Here is a 20887-nt window from a genome sequence, read left to right as displayed (position 1 = left end):
TGCAGAAAGGGAGCACAAAAGTGACCATATGCACGGTCGACACTGATGTCGTGGTATTGGCTGTGGCTGCATTCCTGAAGATAAAGCCCGAAGAAATGTGTATAGCTCTTTCTAGAGGAGAGCTATCCACATTTCTGGCATCAGCTTCAGGTACATTGGTGCACACAAAGTGGTTGGCAGGCTGGATCCAAGAACCTGTGCCACTCTCCCAGTCTTCCATGCAATCACAGGATGCGACACTGTCTCTGCATTCGGCGGCAGGGGAAAGAAGACTGCCTGGGACACGTGGACGGCTCTCCCTGAAGTGACTGAGGTCTTTGAAGAGCTCTCACGGGTGCCAGGTGCTGTGAGCGAGCTGTCCATGTCACTAGTGGAGCGCTTCGTGGTGCTGATGTACGACAGAACCAGCGACACCATGGAGGTAAATGAAGCGAGGAAACAGCTCTTCACTCAGAAGTTCAGGACCCTGGAGAATATCCCACCCACACAGGCTGCTCTGAGGCAACACATCATGCGTGCCACCTACCAGGCCAACATCTGGAACCAGGCGTTAGTTCCTGACCCTGAGCTCGCCAGCCCTTCTGATTTGGGGATGGGTAAAGGATGCAACAGGATGGCAGCCACTCTGGACCACCCTTCCAGAAGCATCACAATCCTGCTACGAAGTGATACACTGTGGGTGCAAGCAGGGGTGCACGGGCGCTGCAAGTGCAACAAGGCAGCCCTCATGTGCAATGCCCTGTGCTCATGTTCAGGAGACTGTTAGATCATCAACAGAGGACAAACATTGCCTGAACTATATTACTATCACCCCGTCCATAAATATTCTTCAGATAATTGATACAGATGCATATACGTTAAACTTGTTTAATCCAGCCGAAATAAACACCGGCTGAGGTCATTGTTTCCATATAAAATGTAACATGTAGGATATATGTGGAGTCTAAGTAAGAGGTATGTGCAGCAACAGGTAAAATAGCTTTTAAAAAAGTGGTGTATATTGAGGTTTTTCCTGCGATAATGCCAAAAATGAAGATTTTTCATCGTACAAGGTCAATGACCTCTCATTGGGCTCAGAAGTCAAATCTGAAGTGGCTCCACGTCTGAAAATAAAAACTTTATGGGATATACAAACACTGCTGAAAATTTCATGCTTTAGTCATAAAATGCACAAGACATTCCATCTATGAGGTTATCTGCCCCACTAATCCGTCCTGTCCCCCATACCTGTCGGAGACAGGTAGGTATCTGCTAGTATCTGATATAATATCTCAAACATAAAATAATCAGCACAATCTATAATAGAAAAGGAGCTCGATCTCGGCATGCTGCATCCGTCCCTGCCTGTGATCGTCCAGCCGGCAACAATTGTCCTTTTGGGGATACCACTAATCAAGCAATTACGGTTACTCTACACAATTAGCAGTATAGCATGCACGATTGCTTGAACATATACACACATATCCAGGCGTATACACAAATATGTACGTGCAGCATACAATGTGCTGCACATACACACATATAACATGCTGCACATACACACATATAACATGCTGCACATACACACATAAAATGTGCTGCACATACACACATATAACATGCTGCACATACACACATATAACATGCTGCACATACACACATATAACATACACACATATAACATATACACATACAACATGCTGCACATACACACATACAACATGCTGCACATACAATGTGCTGCACATACACACATACAACATGCTGCACATACACACATACAACATGCTGCACATACAATGTGCTGCACATACACACATACAACATGCTGCACATACACACATACAACATGCTGCACATACACACATATAACATAAACACACATACACATATAACATACACACATACACGACACAAATACACACATACTACACACATATACACATATATACACATACACACATACTACATACATATACTACACATATGCACACATACTACACACACTACACACTACACATATACACACATACACATACACATACACATATACGACACACATATACACATAGACTACACACATATACTACACACATACACACATATACACATAGACTACACACATATTACACATATAACATAAACACATACACACATAATACACATATACACATACACACATATACTACACACATACACTACACACATACACACATATACTACACACATACACACATATACACATAGACTACACACACACACATACTACACACATACACATACACACATACACTACACACATACACTACACACATACACACATATGCACATAGACTACACACATACACACATACTACACATACACTACACACATACACACATACTACACATATACACACTACACATACTACACATATACACACATACACACATATACTACACATATACACACATATACACACAATGGTACGCTCCGAGGGGGTTAATTTACATCAAAACAAAAGCTCTTCCTCCTTCATCTTCTTCTTCAGTTATAATAATGGTGATTTAAACATCCTGTTTCTCACGCTGATTAGATTCAGAAAACACTTCCTATATTCAATACATTTTACCCCCAACATTTCAATTTTATTCATATTACAGGAATATATCACCCTATCAAACAGTGTTTCTGATTATACACCGCCTTTTTCTGCACTTAACCCTTTGGTTCAGTCATAAAAAAATCCTCCACCAATACAGCCCTGGGGGCCTGGGAGGCCCAACATATGTAAAGTACAAACTTGTTTCATTTTAATCTTGCCAAAACGAAGTTTTTGCAAGATATGTTCGTCAGCTTGTATGTTTATTTATTTATTTATTTTTTGTCTGTAATCACATATAAAAAATTCTGCAGAGCACAGTTATCATTCGAAATTTTTGTAACTTCGCATATCAGAGGCCTATAGAGGTCCCTTTCAGTGCACAAAATTTTCAAGGTCAAGGTCAAAGGTCAAGGTCACTGTCGCAAATCAGGGGAGTCGACGAAACCCTTATTTTTTTAGTAATTTTGATCGGATCGTCTTCAAACTTCAATGGAATATAGTTCATGGTCTGGCGCTCAGCTGATGAATTTTTGGTGGCGATCGGCCTTGACCTTCATTGTTAGCGCTGGAGGTCGAAAGTTTTTGACCCCAAGGTCAAATTTTGAAATCTTAGATACCATATCGAGTAATACCTCATATGAAAGCACTTGATAAGTGCTTTCCAGATCTGTCAAAAGTTTGACGCTATGACGTCATTTGATGATGTCATGACGAAAAAAACAGATTTTTCATGAAAATTTTATTTCCTCAGTTCTCATCAAAATCTCTTGATATTTCATGTTCAACGGTCCAGGAGAGATACCATGAACCGTACGAAAATATAAAGGTCAAGGTCAAAGGTCAAGGTCACAAAAAGGTCAAGCATCAAGGTCCACGAAACCCTTTTTTTTGAGTAACTTTAATCGAATAAATAAGCCACTCATGTTCACATTTTGGCAAGATACTGGTCACCCTGGGGGTCACATTGGTTTTTATTTTTGTTTGTTTTGTATTTTATTTTTCTTTATCGTTTATAAATGTAACCACACGTTCTCTTTTTAAATGCTTAATGCTTGTCTTATTTCAGGTGAATAATATTGTTGTGGTTGACGAAATTCGCAAACCACCATTCAGGTCCCTTAGGTGAGATATCTCTGTAAGTATATGTGTAGTTAGGCCCAAACCCGTTGTTTAGAGGGAATAAATGTCATTCATTCAGGCTGCGGACCCTTCTAGATAGCCGTTTTTCTTTTACTATCTTATTTTGGATCAGCCGCCATTACTACCATTACTACCACCACCAACCACGTCTCAACAGCCATCACACAACAACCACCAACCGCAACGCCGCTTCAGAACAACAGCCACGACCTTTGCCGTCACATCTCGCTCTCGCAACCATCGCATCACCGCTATTCCCGCGCCGCTTGTGGGCGCCGATCCTGGACTCGTGCAGGGCGCGCACCGAGCAGCAGGTGCAAAAACACCACCCTTTCCGAAGAAATCGGATCAAAAACGATTCACGCCCATTTCTGTTCCGTCCTATCAGCGAGCATGGGGCGATTTGGCCCCGCCTCCAGGTGCGTGGGAGTATAATCGCTATATGCAGATTCGCGGATCAAAAAGCATTCACGCCCACTTTTCTTCTGTCCAATGGGGAGCCAGCCGGAGGTGAAGGGTCAGAGGTAAACGGTCGAAGGTGAAGGAGCGAAGCCACGGGGGCTATAAAGGGCCGCGTTTGCTCGCCAAGGGCAGTCAAGGGCAGTTGAGTTGGGAAGAGTCAGTCAAGAGAAGAGTCGGAGAAAGCAGTTGGACGGAGCTGTGGAGAGTGGGAGAGTTGGAGAGGTGGCAGCGGTGAAGGCAGTCGAGAGAGCGCTCGTGTCAGAGTCGGGGAGCAGCGGAGAGGAGAGGCCGATAACGCGACCGAGGTCGCGGTGGAGACGCTCGTCGCGAGACCCGAGCCAGCGAGGTATCCTCATCCCCCCGAGCATCAACAACCCCCTCCTGTTTCCCCCCCGCTGAGATAGTGCGAGAAGGGGGCCCGTTCCCACCCCATACCAGACACTGTCCGCGAGGCCCGCGGAGTCGGGCGCCACCGCCATTTTGCGGCTCATCACCAGACGGGTATGCTCGACGCGGTCTCGGCCCCAGGCCCGTCTGCCCCCTCATAGTGGAGGGTGGTCCCTTTTTCTTTTGCTTTGAGTATATGTGTTGTCGGCGCCGTCTGTGAAGTAAAACTGTATAAGTGTTGCCGTGTGCTCGGTAGTCGGTGGTAGATCTGCATTGTGTTTTGCTTTCACATTTGCTTTTTGTGCATTATTGTGTGTTTCTTCTTCTTTTACATTTGCTTTTGGTGTATAATTGTATATGTGTGCTATCCGTGTGCCATCGCGAAATAAATGTGAATTATGTTGAACTGTTTTCCCGTTTCGCTTCGTCTTTTTCTTTCATTGGATCTCCATCTTACTTCACGTAAAGGGTTGGTAGTGGGCTAAATACGCCCGAGAATTAATCGAACTGTCGAGGCCGACGATAACACCGCTCGGTTATCCCGATAGTACGGAACGGGTCGCTTAAAGTGGCCCGTGTCCGAAGTCGACCTGCGGCGAGGTGCGATCGCCCGGTCGACCCTCCGTGTGGGTACTGAGGTAGGTCGAATTTGGCGAGCAACCCTATCCCACGCGGGGGGCCGATTGGCACGATCGTGGTGAGGCCGAAAGGCCCACCCGTGACTAGTTCCCGGCGTTAGTCCGAGAGGGTCACGACGGGATTGTCCGTCCGGTGGGCGACGTGCCGCGATTCGAGTTACGTGGCCGTTCGCACGCCGGCGGGCGCGAATCTGCAACAATATATTAATCGCAGGTGAGAGGTGAGAGAAATGGAGGAGGGATGAGTACAAGTTTTGATTATTTATTAAATTTATATTATTTTAATTTCCAGGAGAACATCTTTCACCTCCCAGAATATGATTTAGAATGACCATGATCAAGGCTTTTGAACTCCCACCTGTTCATCCATCTTTCTCGCTGAGACAACACCAGGACACCAATTGTTATGTGTGGACATCAAGACAGAATGTACATCATAGAAAAACTACACTCTGCTTGGGACAGAGACTCGTGATGTCAAGGTCTTGGCTCTTGTGAATCTTCTCCCTCCCACGAACATTACATGTTTAAATAATACATTTTATGATAAACGAGGAATGACCTTTGTGATTGTAAAGTTGATTAAAGTTAATACTGGAAAACCATGATGATAACTTATCTTTAATCCTATTAACGCATTATAACAGGATGTCATGTTGATGTTACAGAACAAAATACTATGATTATAACGAGCTGTTACATTCATGTTGTACATAATAAAACCATTGTATTTATGTTATTTTCTTATTATGTGTATTAAACCATTATAATACTCCACTGTTACATTATTGTTGTTGTCGGTAATCTGATGAAAAGACATAATAAGATTCTGTAACATTCCTATTGCATTTGATAATAAATATGACAGGCTGGAGAAACCCGTAGATCAGATTCAAACGTGTATGGAAAGGAATGGTAGGCCCCCTTGTGTGTTTGTGTTCTGGTTGACACTGCCATGTCATGTACATATTTTAATTAATGGGTACACGTGGATGACTTGTAATGGAGTAGCTTTGCTGGAGCTCACAAAGTCCCACAAATCCAAAATTCCATCCCTCCACCCAGTTATATAACAAACACCCACTCCCAAAACCCAATGGAGTGAACCACAACAACATATGGCCAGTTCTTGCTCTGGTGCTTGGGGCTGCAGGTTGTGGGGTGTGGCCATTCAACATCTACCCACTGAGGTATACAATTCTCAACCTGGAAAGAGCACTCAGTGTAAGGAGAGACATTGAGTTTGAAAGAGGAGTGTGTGAAGAGCTCATGGTTCAAATCATGAGACACACCAAGACCGAAAGGAGATGAGTTGAGCCTGAAAGGTGTTTGTGGGTCACAGCAAGGATAGACTGCAGTAAGGGCCACTGTCCTACAGATCTGAACGTGATCTGTAAACATGTGGTGGTACCAAAGTAGACATAGCTTGGTGCCCCGAGAGTCATTGGACATCATTGCATGTACGCTGGGGGTCCACTCACCAATCCGGTGATTCACTTCCCTTTGTCTCTCATCCCACCATTCTACTTTATAATTTTACAGTCCCACAATCCCTGAGCAAATCCCTCCATTTTCAAAGTTCCATGGTCATGGTGGAGAGTTTGTGATTGAGAGTGTGTTCTTTATGTGGTCTGGTCTTGAGAGTCTGTGGGATCTCCTCGTAAATTATAAATGAGTCACATGACTTGTATAAACTGTAGTTAATATTAGTACAATCATGATGACAGAGAGGGGGCAGTATCGAAGGGGTGGAAAGGATTTTTCAAAGAGCTGTTGAACGAGGAAGGAAGGAACAACGAGCTGGAGCTACTGTGTTATGTAGAAGGGAAAGTGGAGTTTGTGGGGATCACAGGGGAAGAAGTGCAGATGACAATGAAGAAGTGAAGAGCGCCAGGCACTGATGATGTGTGCACAGAAAAGATAATCACAGCAGGAGAAGTTGGAGTCAGTTTGAACATTTTGATCGGATCGTCTTTATATTCTTTGCGCTCAACAGTATATATTCAACAGGAGGCTGTTGAACATATGTGTGAGAGAGGGTTCAGTTCCGGAGGAATGGAAGACAGGGTTAATTGTGCTGATATGGAAGGGGAAAGGACATGTTCAAGATCTGAGGAAGTCCAGGGGTATTACGCTCCTTAGTCACAACATGAAAGTGCTGGAGAGGATTTTGGGTGGGAAGATAAGGAACAGTGTGGAGATGGAAATCAGAGAGCAGCAAGGATTTATAAAGGGTAAGGGTATGATGGATGGGATGGTCACACTAAGACAGTTGGTGGAAAGAGGGTGGAGGTGCAAGATTAGATTGCATTGGGATTTGTGGATCTGGAGAAGGCCTACGACACTGTCCTGAGAGAGATGGTGATGGCAACACTGAGATGGATGGGAGTGCCAGAAGCAGAAGTCACGTTGGTGGAAGGGATGTGCAAGGGAACGAAGTAAAGAGCTTTGGTTGGTCATGGGATGTCTAAGGAGTTCTGCATGAACATAGGCTTGAGGCAGGGAAGTCGTCTCAGCCTATTCATGTTTGTCATGGTGATGGAGCTTGTAAGCAGGAAGGGAACTCGATGGGGAGTTTGGGGAGGATGCTATATCCAGACAATCTGTCTGTGGTGGTCGAGATTGGATGGTAGATGCAGGAAAGCACTGGGGGAGTGGAAGGAAGCATTTGAGAAACATGGGCGAAAATGACTCTGGAGAATACTGAGATGATGTGGGTTGCAAAGCAGAGAAAACAAATGAATTCCAGGTTAGAAGGGAAGGAGATTCGGCAGGGAAATAAGTTTGAATATCTGGGAAGAACAGTGACCAGGGATGGTAAGTCCGAGGCAGAGGTGCGGAGGTGGATTCAGATGGGTGTGAATGCATGGAGGAGGGTGGAGAGAGTAATGACAGACAGAAGAATATTGAAATTGAAAGGGAATGTGTCGTGTGTGGTGTTGGCCTACTTTTACGGTTTGGGAACGGTGGAACTGTCAGAGATACAACAAGAAGAGCACTCAGTCGGCGCATACCTCTGTTACATAATGCCTGATCCACAAGAACATATCGGGCAAAATACATTTTTGAAAAATCGTGCTTCATATCATTTTTGGCCCGAGGTCTCAACGGTGAAGAATCACTTCACAAATTAAATAATTCTCATATCCCGATCCAGATTCAGATCTTCACCAAAATCGAAACAAATCGTCCGTGCCACACATCGCACCTGTCCACTCAGTTTCCTCCGAATCCGTCCAAAACTTTTTAAGATATCCTGCTATATATAGTTTTTCGCCCGATCTCTCAATGGTGAAGCATCATTTAAAAATTCGAGTAGCTGGATCCGGATAGTCACCAAAATCTAATCAGTTCGTCCGTATCACACACTGAATCTGTCCACAAAATTTAATCCGGATCCGTCCACAACTTTTTGAGATATCCTGCACACAAATAAACAAACAAACAGACAAACAAGAAGAAGACGTCATGCAGAGCACGATACTTGCAAAATCCATGAAACAAATTTGACCTCAAAAATAATTGGTGGTTGAATTCAATGACCAAATATGCAAATCCTCTTCAAATTTCAAGTCAATCAGATGAAAATTGTCAATTTTAGAAAGTTGGCTTATGTTGTCCTTTTGGCCGATGTTGACCACAGAAATAATTGGTGGTTGAATTCAGTGAACTGAAATATATATCCTCTTCAAATTTCAAGTCAATTGGATGAAAATTGAGGATTTTAGAAATACCACCCTGGTTGTTGACCTTTAACCTATGTTGACCTTTTGGTCGATGTTGACCTGAAAAATAATTAGCTTGTTGAATTCAGTGACCAGAAATGTAAATCCTCTTCAAATTTCAAGTCAATCGTATGAAAATTAAGGATTTTAGAAATAGCACCTTAGTTGTTGACCTTTGGCCTATGTTGACCTTTTGGTCAATGCTGACCATAAAAACAATTGGTTGGTTGAATTCCGTGAAGGGAAATATATATCCTCTTCAAATTTCATGTTAATCGGATGAAATTGAGAATTTTTGAAATACCACCTAAGTTGTTGACCTTTTCGTCCATGTTGACCTCAGAAATAAATGGCTTGTTGAATTCAGTGACATGAAATAAATATCCTCTTCAAATTTCAAGTCAATCGGATGAAAATTGTGGATTTTAGAAATCTCACCTACGTTGTTGACCTTTGGCCTAGGTTCACCTTTTGGTCTGTGCTGACCTCAAAAATAATTGGCTTCTTCCCGATGACACTCTACCATGTGGTGAAGTTTCGTGAAGATCGGTTTAAAATTGTGACCTGTAGGCAACAAACAGACAAACAAGCCGGGAGGCGGACATGGGAAGTCGCCTACCCAATAGAACCTGACGCGATGGGCCCGTTCGATGGGGAATGACCTGAGGATTAAGCACAAGAAAATTCATGATTCCAGCTTCAAGGGTTAATGCTGCAGATTGTTTTTTCGTTAAAATACCCCCACATTTAGAGGTTTTTCGGTCGTTGCTGGGCAACAGAGGGGTCCATAGCAACGGTTCTTTCTCACACATAACTAGGACATACCATGAACCTACCATACCAGTTTCATGTATATCTGACACATAGTCTCTGAGATATAACGAACTTCGTTTTTTTATTGTTTTCGACCAGGGTTCATTCAAACTCTATCTTCTCCGACAGTTTTCATAGGATCCGGCTGGAAATTTTTGACAATATGGCTGAATGTACTGCCCACAGTCGCTTGTGGCCCGGTTTTTGATTTTCGAAAAAACAAATTTTTGAGATTTTTTTTGAAAATTTCAAAGGTCCGTTGCTCGTCAACGGATGGGTCCATAGCAAGGGTTCTCATTTGCATACAACTAGGTCATGGTATGAACCTACCAACCAAGTTTCATCGAAATCGCCATTGTATTAACGGAGCACTGAATCGAACAGACACACCTACAGACAGACAGACAAACATATCGACGGAAATACTGATAATAAGGGTAGACTAGATTGACTACCCAACATAATAACAAAATCGACTAACCAATATACTTGAAAAATCTTCGATTTTGCAAGTAATAAAGTAGAATGGGTACTCGGTAGAGCGCATACCTTCGCCTCCGCTACTTTTTACCTTCGCATTCTGTGAAAGGTTATGTTTTGGTCGCTGTGTATTTATTTATTTGTGAATATGTGTGTTTGTTTGTTATTCGCATAACTCAGAGAGTATTAAACCGAATTGCATGAAATTTGGTGGGTTGATTCGCGATTATCCACGGACGATTTGATTAGATTTTGGGAGCGATCGGGTCAAAGGTCAAGGTCATGAAAAGGTCAAAAACACACTTTTGAGCATAACTTCCTTCATAATAGAGCTATTGACATGCAACCACCGCCATATTGTTGCATGACGAAAGACCTTTCGGGTGCCTCGTGTCGGATTTGACGTGATGTCATCGGAAGTGCGTCAAAATGACGTCACAAGACGACGTAAATTTTCAATTTTCGACCACATCAGTTTTGATCATACCGTTTTGTAGAACTTACCTTAAGGACGGCACACACCAAATTTGACGTCGATCAGACTGACCGTTATGACGTCATTGACGTTTGAACATGACGTTTTTCAATTGTGGTGAAAATGTCCTGATCTTTTACATTCAAATATCGATGTAATTTATAAAGGAAAGTCTCCCAAATCCAGGCATTGGGATCAGTACCAAAATATGTGTATATAGATACAGGTTTTGCCAATTAACACTGTAGTCAAGGTCAAGGTCACACACACAAGGTCAAAATATACTTGTTGGCATAACTTCAGATCTAATAGAGCTATTGACATGAAACCAACGTTAAAACGTTCAGTGAAGTAAGAGCTATCAGAATGGTTGTCCCCGATTTGACGTGACGTCACCGGAAGGGCGTCAAAATGACGTCAAAAGATGACGTCATTTTTCAACTTTTTAATTTTTCAGTCTTTATCATTCCATCATATCGGACTGCCCTGAAGGAGGTCACACACCAAATTTGACATCAATCGGACTGACGGTTGTGACGTCATGGACGTTTTAAAGTGACATTTTTCAAATGTGCCTGCAAAAAAAGTTGCGGCGGCGAAGGTATGTGCTCTACCGAGTGCCCGTTCTAGTTACCTTTGTATTAAGTTGTCCTCAACGCATCTCAATACAAATATGCATTTTGTGACCCCCATGACCTTTGACCCACAACCGCTACCGAGGGTGACAATAGAACTATACCTTGTGTCATTTCAGAAGATGGGGAATTGAACACTGAACAATTTGGAGTTAATTTGATGCAAATCGGAAACATATTAACCGTTTTCATCATGAAAAAAACGATTGTGACCTTTTTGTGACCTTGACCTTTGATCCGATCGCTCCCAAAATCTAATGGATTTGTCCTTTCATGATGCCAAACAAATCCAAAACAATTAAAGCCTCTCTGCGTTTTTTTTTTTTTTGCGTTAAGTTGTCCACAACGCTTTCCGATATAAATGTGAATTTGTGTGACCCCCTTGACCTTTGACCCCAAACCGCTGCCTTGGGTGACAAAAGTACTATACCATGTGTCATATTAGAGGATGGGGAATTTAATTTTGAACATTTTGGAGTTAATTTGCTGTAAATCAAAACAAAATTGACAATTTAATCGCGAAAAAACGATTTTGACCTTTTTGTGACCTTGACTTTAACCTTTGATCCGAAAGCTCCCAAAATCTAAGCGATTTGTTCTCTCGTGATGCCAAACACATCCACAAAATTTCATGACAATCTGCGAAGTGGTTTTTGTGTAATGTTGTCCACGACGCTTCCCAATCAAAAACTCCATTATGGTGACCCCCTTGACCTTTGACTTCCACAGAGTAACTAGGGTTGCAAACACTATACCATACAATATGTGAGGGGATCGAGATTTGAATACTGAACATTTTGGACTTCATTTGATGTAAATCGGAACAAAATTGACACTTTAATCGCAAAAAAACGATTTTGACCTTTTTGTGACCTTGACCTTGACCTTTGATCCGATCGCTCCCAAAATCTAATCGATTTCTCCTCTCATGATGTCAAACAAGTCCACAAAATTTCATGACAATCTGCTAAGTGGTTTTTGCGTAATGTTGTCCACGACGCTGCCCAATGAAAAATGCTTTGTGGTGACCCCCTTGACCTTTGACCTCCAACCGCTAACTCGGGTTACAACAAAACCATATAATATGTTATATTTGAGGATAGGGCATTGAATACTAATCATTTTGGCATTAATTTGATGCAAATTGGAATAAAATTGACTGTGTTATCGCGAAAATAAAAATGTTTGACCTTTTTGTGACCTTGACCTTGACCTTTTATCCGATCGCTCCAAAAATCTACTCAATTTGTCTTTTCATGACAACAAACCTTCCCACACAATTTCAAGCTAATCCGCTGGAAAGTTTTTGGATAAAGTGATCCAAAACATTGTTAATACCATTTTTAGTGACCCCCTTGACCTTTGACCCCCAACCGCTACCTAGGGTAATTATGCCACACTTTCATGTGGCATAGCCTAGAATGTAGAATTGAGTAATGAACATTTTGGTGTTGGTTTTATCTCGTTCGGATAAAAATTGACCGCGTTATGACGAAAAAACGATTCTGACCTTTTCGTGACCGTGACCTTGACCTTTAATCCGATCGCTCCCAAAAGCTTCGCCTGGCATCCTTGAGTAACTGCACATCACCTCTGAAAATTTCATGCAAATCGGTCCAGCAGTTTTTGCGCAATGTTGTCCGGAGACACATATTTACCAAGAAATAAATACACGGGTCAATACAATACCTTCGTCAAACGAAGTTTGCGAAGGTAACAAACAGAGGGAAAGGTTTGAAAACATAACCTCCTTCACCTTGGGTGGTGGAGGTAATAACAGAGGCTGTCAGTTTGCAAGAACAACTGGGTCAGGAGGATTGCAGGAGTTAAGAGGCTGGATAGAAGGAGGATGGATGAACTGAGGGAGGAGATTGGTGTGCAGATGAGCTTGATGGGGAGGTTGGTGAAATGCCAGCTGAGATGGGGTGAACATTTGATGCAAATGGGGGAAGAAAGTGGCAAAAACAGCAGTTGGGTTGAGGGAGCAAGGCAGAGAAAACGAGGCAGACCGTTTTTGAGATCGGAGGATTGTGTGAGGAGGGATATCAGTGAGGTAGGGGTGGTTGGAGAGTGGAGGGAGTTTGGCTGAGGACAGAGGGAAGTGGAGGAGTTTCGGGGTCAAGGCAGGGCAGAAGCTTGGTGCCATCGGACCTCAACCCTTATAAAGGGAACAGAAGATGAAGGAATTGTAAATGAAGTAAATAACAGTGGAACTGCCATATAGATGTGTTTCTGTTCGCATGAAAAACCCACCATTGTCTGTAACCATTGTCTTCAGGCACAAACCGGTGTCACGTGATCAGAAGTGTTCACCATTTTAAATTCGGCCTCGTCCAAGACTGTTCGGTGAGCCTGTACTGGGGTAGAGCTTGGCGTTTACATGTTCCACCAAGAACCCGCAGATGTTACAATGTTAAAACTATTATCACACCCAATACATTATTTTTGTGCACAATGAAATGTTTATCACAGGAGATCACATTCATCTTCCGCAGAATTAAATACGATGAAGAGTATCCGTCCACAGTGATGGGAAAAGGAAGGAAAAGTATCTGTCCCCAGTGACGTGATGTATTAAGTTTGTTGTGAACAACTTTAATACATCAAGGGTGATTAAGGTGGTGGTCAAGTTTCATTGGAATTGTGTGTGTCATTTCTGAGAAGAAAGCAAATATCTCTTTTTTGGGGGGGGGGGGTTAGGTACCCCCCCCCTGTAAACTCCCTCCATAGATCCCCTCAGACCCAGATTTCCCTAATGCCATGAACAAACCTTGATACGTCATGGGTGATGAAGGTTGTGGTCAAGTTAATACAAGTCAGTTCGAGCTCGTTTATTGTTTTTTAAAGTCCCTCTCAAGGTGAGTGTGAAACATTCATTTCATTCCCTGTTGTTATTCATTCACAGATATAATTTATTCCCACCTCGTGCGGCTGCTTAAAGAAAGTTCGGCTGAAGCCTTTCACGAACCGACTGGCCAAGCTTGACGTTTGACGAAGTAAGCCAGAGCAGGACACCCGGCTTAACGTCGATCCGAGGGACGGCACACACATTGATTAATCACCGTCCCTTCGTAACACCAGGATGGCAGTTTGTAGTTCGGCCGAGATTCGAACTGATCCCGGAATCTTACCTCTCAAAGCAGAGAAACGGTTCCTCTTATTCTTTTTCTATTTCCAAGGTAAGAATCCTCGAACAGGTTCATCTCAAACAAACAACGTCCACAAATCATTCCATCTAAACGATCTTTGTGTCCATGACAAGGTAATAAACACGAGGTACGGGCTCTTAACACACAATGAACTTGTTTGTGTTACTCACATTGTACATCCAGGGTTCTTGTTCCTGATTTGGTGATTTTCCCGCCATATTCCATGTCACAGGAACATGATGCTCCGTTGTGCGAGGGAGAAGCTATGAATCCAAGGCTCACAGTTGTTTGTGCTCCGGATCTTTCAACCTTTTCTGTTACAATTCCCGAACATCGTGCAGAGAGAAAGAGAGTAAAAGGGCTCTGAACGGAACAATGGAAGTAAACGGGGTCACCATCCACCGGGAACTCTGGTGAGAACCAGGAAGTTGGGAGATCTGTGCAGGGAGAGAGAAAACGGTAAAATGTTTATCAACAACACAAAACTAATCTCTGTGAAAACTACTTCTGGTGAGAACACGAATGGTTCAATTATCCTTCAACATTTATTTACTTAATGTGAGGTTCTCAAACCGACCAAGCTTGGTTGATACCCCGTGGGAAAACAGGGTTCGAGTTTGTTAAATGATGGTTCTGATTCAAATTACAGGATTCTGGGGGAATCGGGATCTTTCCATCATTACCTCTCTACTTTGCCTTCCTTTAAGGCCCGGTCACACCTTGACGTTTTAGCCAGCGATGGCAACGTATTAAAATTTATGTAAAATGCTGGCTTACGTTGAACTTTTGATGTTTTTTTTAAAGATTCGGACGTATTCATAGCGACTTGGTCTTATGTATAACGCATTGGTAACGGACACAGAACGTTTCGTTGTGTTAGAGATAACTTACACCAACGAATGCTGAACCTGTTGTCAGCCTACACAACCGATGCCCAACGATAGTCTAACTCAGGCATAGCGCGTTGCACGCATCGCTGACGGTGTCGTGACGTAGCCTATTAAAAGGCTGACGCACAATGATTCGAATCATAACTGCCGTAGAAATGGAAGGGTCAAAATCGCGGTCACACCTTGGCGATCTTGCCAGCGTATGCCGACCTAAGAAAAATGTGTCTAAACCGTTGGGGCACGTCAAATACGGTATGAGTAAGTTTGGTATACGTGAGTAGAACGCTAAAGTACGCTATCATACGTCGTAGTAAGTAGAGTACGTCAAGAAATTTTAAACATGTTCAAAATTTTACGACGTACTCGGCGTATGACACATGTTCCGCATGCGATGGGGATAAGTTGTACACACGATATGTGGACGCTTACACACGTCCACAAACGCTACTTATAAGCTACTCATAAGTCAAAACACGTCGCGGTAATGTCTTTTTTACGCGAAACTTATTTCTAACTTATGTTTGACGTGCTTTGAACCAATTCTTTACGTAGTCCCAACACACATCGACGTATGTAGACGTATTCCAATGACGTCTTCCGGTCGACAAAAAAAAATAAATGAATGTGTTTCTAGCTTACAACTGCCATATAAAGACGTGTTCCCAGCAGTTTTGGGAATTGGTATATAAAAATGCTGCTCATAAAAGGGGAACCCAACAGTGTTTTCGAGTCCTTTTTGAGTCAATGTCCATGTCAGCAGTAACAGTATCAGTATCAGTATTAGTTTGTTCATGTTGGCAGTAGTAGGTGAGTGTGAGGGGGAGGGTGTGGGTTATGATGGATCGTCCTTGCATTTAACGATTTAACGATTTAAATGATAAACTCAACGATTTAAATGGCTGCATCTCCACTATTGAAAGTAGATGCTTGCGCTCAACAATTTGATTTTTTTTTTACACTCAACGACTTTTAAACGGTACCACTCAACTATTTTCATTGTTTACAATGAACGATTTAAATTGCTGTCACTCGCCTTTGTTTTTTGACGCTGGGGTTTGGAAATTTGAAGCGTTTCTTCTGAACGTGTTAAAACACTCAAACTCGACTATTTTAAATAGACGCTGCCGATGGACAATTGGAATCATAGCCAAGCTAGACATCGAAGTGTGAACATCCTCGTCATGCCGAAGAAAAGTTTGAAGAATGCTGCAAATAAGTGTCCTGGCCGTGGCCGTGGACGCTGACGCAAGGACGATCCATTATACCGATGTCTTTCAGCCTATGAGTAACTTAAAAGTAACGTCTATCGATGTGTGGCAACGATCGCGTAACGTGCCAACAACACGTTAATCATAGGTTAGAAATAAGTTTCGGGTACGCTAAACATTACCTCGGCGTGTCTCAACTTATGATTAACTTACAAGTAGCATGTGTTGACGTCTGTCAACGATCGCAGACCGTGCATACAACTTGTGGCCAGCGTAGCGGAACGTGTGAGTGTCGTGAAATTTCAAGCATGAAAAAATTTGAGGACAACCAAAAAGTACAACGTTTAAAGCCAACGTACAACGACGTATGGCAGTGTTTTTCAGCGTGCTCTCAATGTTATCAAAACTTACCCATAACGTATTCAACGTGTGCCAGCGTTTTAGAAAAAAAATTCAAAAATCGGCATATGTTGGCTAAAACGTCAAGGTGTGACCGGGCCTTTATCAACGACTCTCTTCATTATAATGTGTTAAGGTCCTACCTTTTCTCACGATACCTGCCAGGGTCTGCTGACATGCATCTCCCAAGGGTCCCATCAATACACACCTTCCTGGGTGTGGGTATCATCCTGATAACTTGTCACGTGACCCACAAGTAGTTATCCAAGATCTGCACAATAATCATATGAATTACCCCGACTAACCTGTTCTACCTGGTCGTGCCTGGTTACAAACCGTTCCTTGTCAATTCGGGTTATTGAAAGAGATATCAAACAATCCACAAACAATCATATCTTCCTGGGTTACATGATATCCAGATAGTTTATTTATTTTTTATTTTCTCTCTTTGGAATATTTTACATACATATATTAAATCACATGTCTTGAATGATAAAATATTGTGAGATCACCTCCACTGTCCAGGTGTTCCACAAGCAGTGAGGAATTCCCTTCAGATTGGGGCGCTCAGGCATGCTTTTGTTACCGGCAGCTGAAAGGCCTGAGAATCCTTGTGGTGGGGCAACTTAACATAACAATTTTGCATTTTGTGAGGAAAGCACCAAATTTGGCACACGAGTTGCCTAACATATTGTTGCGAATTCGCGCCTGCCGGCGTGTGGACAGCCTTGTGACTCGAACCGCGTCACGTCGCCCACCGGACGGACAATTCAGTCATGACCCTCTCAGACCAACGCCGGGAGCTAGTCACGGGTGGGGGTTTAACCTCACCACGATCGTGCCAATTGCCCAGCCGCGCAGGATAGGGTCGCTCGCCAAATTCGATCTACCTAAGTACCTGCGTGAGCAGTCGACCGGGCGATCGCACCTCGCCGCAGGTCGACTCCGGACACGGGCCGCTTGGGCTGCCCGTTACGTGCTATAGTGATAACCGAGCGGTGTTATCGTCGGCCTCGATGGTTCCGATTAATTATCGGGCATATTAAGCCCACTACGAACCCTTTACGTGAAGCAGGATGGAGGGTCAATAAAGAAAAGACGAAGCGAAACGGGAAAACAGTTCACACAATGCACATTTGACGCGACACACGGAAAGCACACATATACAGCCAAACAGTCAAAATGCACATATTGCAGTTAAAACAAAAGAAACAATGACGCAGAGTTACTACCGAATACGCGTACACACGGCAACACTTGTACAGTTCTACTTTACAGACGGCGCCAACACACATTTACTCAAAAGCAAAGGAAAGAAGCCACCCTCATAGACAAGGGGGCAGACGGGCCTGTAAGCCAATATGCGCGCGTGACCTGAAGGAGCGGCCAGGTCCGCGAGACCGGGTGGGTCCTACCCGCGTCCTCGTGACGCGTTGGCGGTCGAGCCGCAGATGTGGCCGCGTGGCTGTGCCCCGACTCCGTGCTCCTTGGCGGGTTTCGTTGGCACGACGTTTGGAGTGGGGTGGGAACGGGGCCCCCTTTTTGCACTGTCTCAGCGTCGGGGAAAGGGGGAATTGTTGATGCCCTGGGGGAGGAGAATGGCTGGCTGGCTTGGATCCCGCGACGAGCGATCTCACACCGCGACCTCGTCGCCAAACGCCGTCCTTCTCGCCTCGGACCCGAGCTCCTTTGCCTCTTCCCGCAACTCTCCTCAGCCGACTGCAGAACCCAACTCGATGCCACACCGATGACTTCGCCACCCGACTCCATCAATGCCACACCGATGACTCGACTCACCCTGCCCTGCCGACACACACTGCTACTGCCACACTCTGCGACGATTCGCCTTGCGCTCGCCGTTTTATAGGCCGGCAGGAGAAAACAATATGCAAATATCCGGATCAGAATGACCTCGGGGCGGAGCCACGCTCGCCAATTGGACGGAGGAAAAGTGGGCGTGAACCTCCCTGATCCTATAATTTGCATATATCGATTTCACACAGACACGCCTGGAGGCGGGGCCAAGCCGCTCCGCGCTTGCTAATTGGACGGATCAGAAGTGGGCGTGTAGCGTTCTTGATCCGAATTCTCCCTCGGAAAGGCCACTATTTGGGCTCACGGCTCGGTGCGTACCGCTGAACGAGCCCAAAACAGCCCGGCGCTCAGTGTTCACAGGTGGTGCGGGAATGGCCGTAGAAGGAGAGAGGTGAGGGTGGTGGAGGGTTTATCGGTGGTGGTTTGATGGTTATGGTGCCGTTTGGGAATGACGGTGATGCGATGTTTGCGGGATTGAGTTGTGAAGGTAAAGGTCATGGCTGTTGGCGTTGTTGTTGTTGTCTGAGGGTTGGAGCGTGGTTGTAGTTGGTGACGATGGCTGGCGTGGTGGTTAAGGTGGTTGTTGTGGGATGGCGATTGAGACGTGGTTGGTTCAAAATAAAGATAGAACAGAAAAACGACTATCTCAAAGCGTCGCAGCCCGAATTAATCGCATAAATTCCCTCTAAACAACGGGTTTGGGGTGAACTACACATGTACTTAGAGTTATCTCACCTATGGGCCCTGAATGGTGGTTTGCGAATTTCCACAGCCGTAACAACATTATGAACAGGTCAGGATGTTGGGCCATCTCAAAATTTTTGATGGTCGTGGAAAATGGCTGCCACAGCCATCAGCGGCTGAATTTGAGATGGCCCAATATCTAAATCTGTTCATAATATGTTAGGCTACTGGTGTGACAAATTTGGTGCTTTCCTCACAAAATGCACAATTGTTATGCTATATTTAGCTAAGTTGCCCCAATGTTGGTGGTATGAAATGAATTTTGAGCAATATTTGTGCTTTCAGGTGAATTGAACACTAAAGGATCTTTTCTGCTCTTGCAAATGGCAGTTTGGCTGCCGGGCAGCGATCATTTCGTGGAATCACGGCTGTGCCGCTGATGCTGTGCCCCTCTTCCAGTACACTGGTACTCATTTTGCCGATCTCAGAAGGATGACAGGCTGGGTCAACCCCACCTGGAGTTCACTCAGCAGCCAACGGGGCTCGAACTCAGGACCCAAAGATCCCAAACCAGCAACCCACACCATGAAGCCAACACCAGACATTAATACGAAAGGTGGATTCCCCCCAAAAAAATGTTGAATGAAGATGATGTTTTGTTTTTGAACTTTAATTTTGTAAATAAAAAACAACTGCCAATCTCCCCCCTCTTCCCCCTTGAAGGTGTTTTTCTTCAAAGTTACTTCGGATTAAATCCTGAGTTTTGAGAGCCCATAGGTGTTAGTGAACATGAATTAAAATGTCAAAGATTCGAATGAGATTAAATTATGAAAAGAAGTTGGAATTCTCCATTTTCTGCACAGACTGCCAAAGTGGATCCTGCTGTGTGTTCAAGATCTTCCGTGGGATTGGATCACAACCAACAGGATGTACCTTCCACACCCCAACCTGTGTGTTGGGGTAGAACAGGGATCTTGGTCTCATAACAATGAAGAAGTTTATCTTTGGACAAGTTGCAACAGTCAGTTGTTGCTCCCGACGGCGGGTGACAGTTGGACCATTCCTGCTGGTTCTGCTCGTACCTGATTCTTGGCGTCCCTGTTTCTTGGGGGTGCTTGCAATTGGTGGAGGGGGTGCTGGGTGTTTCCGGGGGTGCTGGCGATTGACTTTTGGCTGGTCAAATGAGAAGGGCCTCAAAGCCTCATGTATGCACCGAAGGGGACAGCGCCATTCTAAGCTGCACGTGGTCTCTGAGCCTTGGTGTTGAATACCGCTCACGAATTGCCTCATGTACGTTTGTCCCAATGTGAGAGAGCGACTTAGCACTATTTTGCGGCCGTCTACATGTGCAGGATGAAGCACTTTGATTCCAAGTTCCACAAAGACCATCTCTGGACCAAGCTAAGTGCTAGGATAAAGGGAG

The 20887-nt window shown here is 44.1% G+C and overlaps 1 protein-coding gene across 1 annotated transcript in view; it reads right to left on the bottom strand.

Moving 5' to 3' along the window:
- The window catches only part of LOC147026823 (uncharacterized), a 273043-nt gene that overhangs the window by 187545 nt on the left and 64611 nt on the right, over positions 1–20887 (bottom strand). Inside the window, 1 exon segment of the mRNA XM_085882634.1 lies at positions 14639–14905. Within this exon segment, the coding sequence (XP_085738760.1) occupies positions 14639–14905 (267 nt within the window).

This window comes from Eptatretus burgeri, chromosome 5 (genome assembly GCF_056783735.1).
Source record: "Eptatretus burgeri isolate ZD-2024b chromosome 5, Ebu_testis_v1, whole genome shotgun sequence".
NCBI classification, from domain to species: domain Eukaryota; kingdom Metazoa; phylum Chordata; class Myxini; order Myxiniformes; family Myxinidae; genus Eptatretus; species Eptatretus burgeri.
The sequence above is the reverse complement of the archived record's forward strand: the minus strand, read 5'-3'. Positions and strand labels throughout refer to the sequence as shown.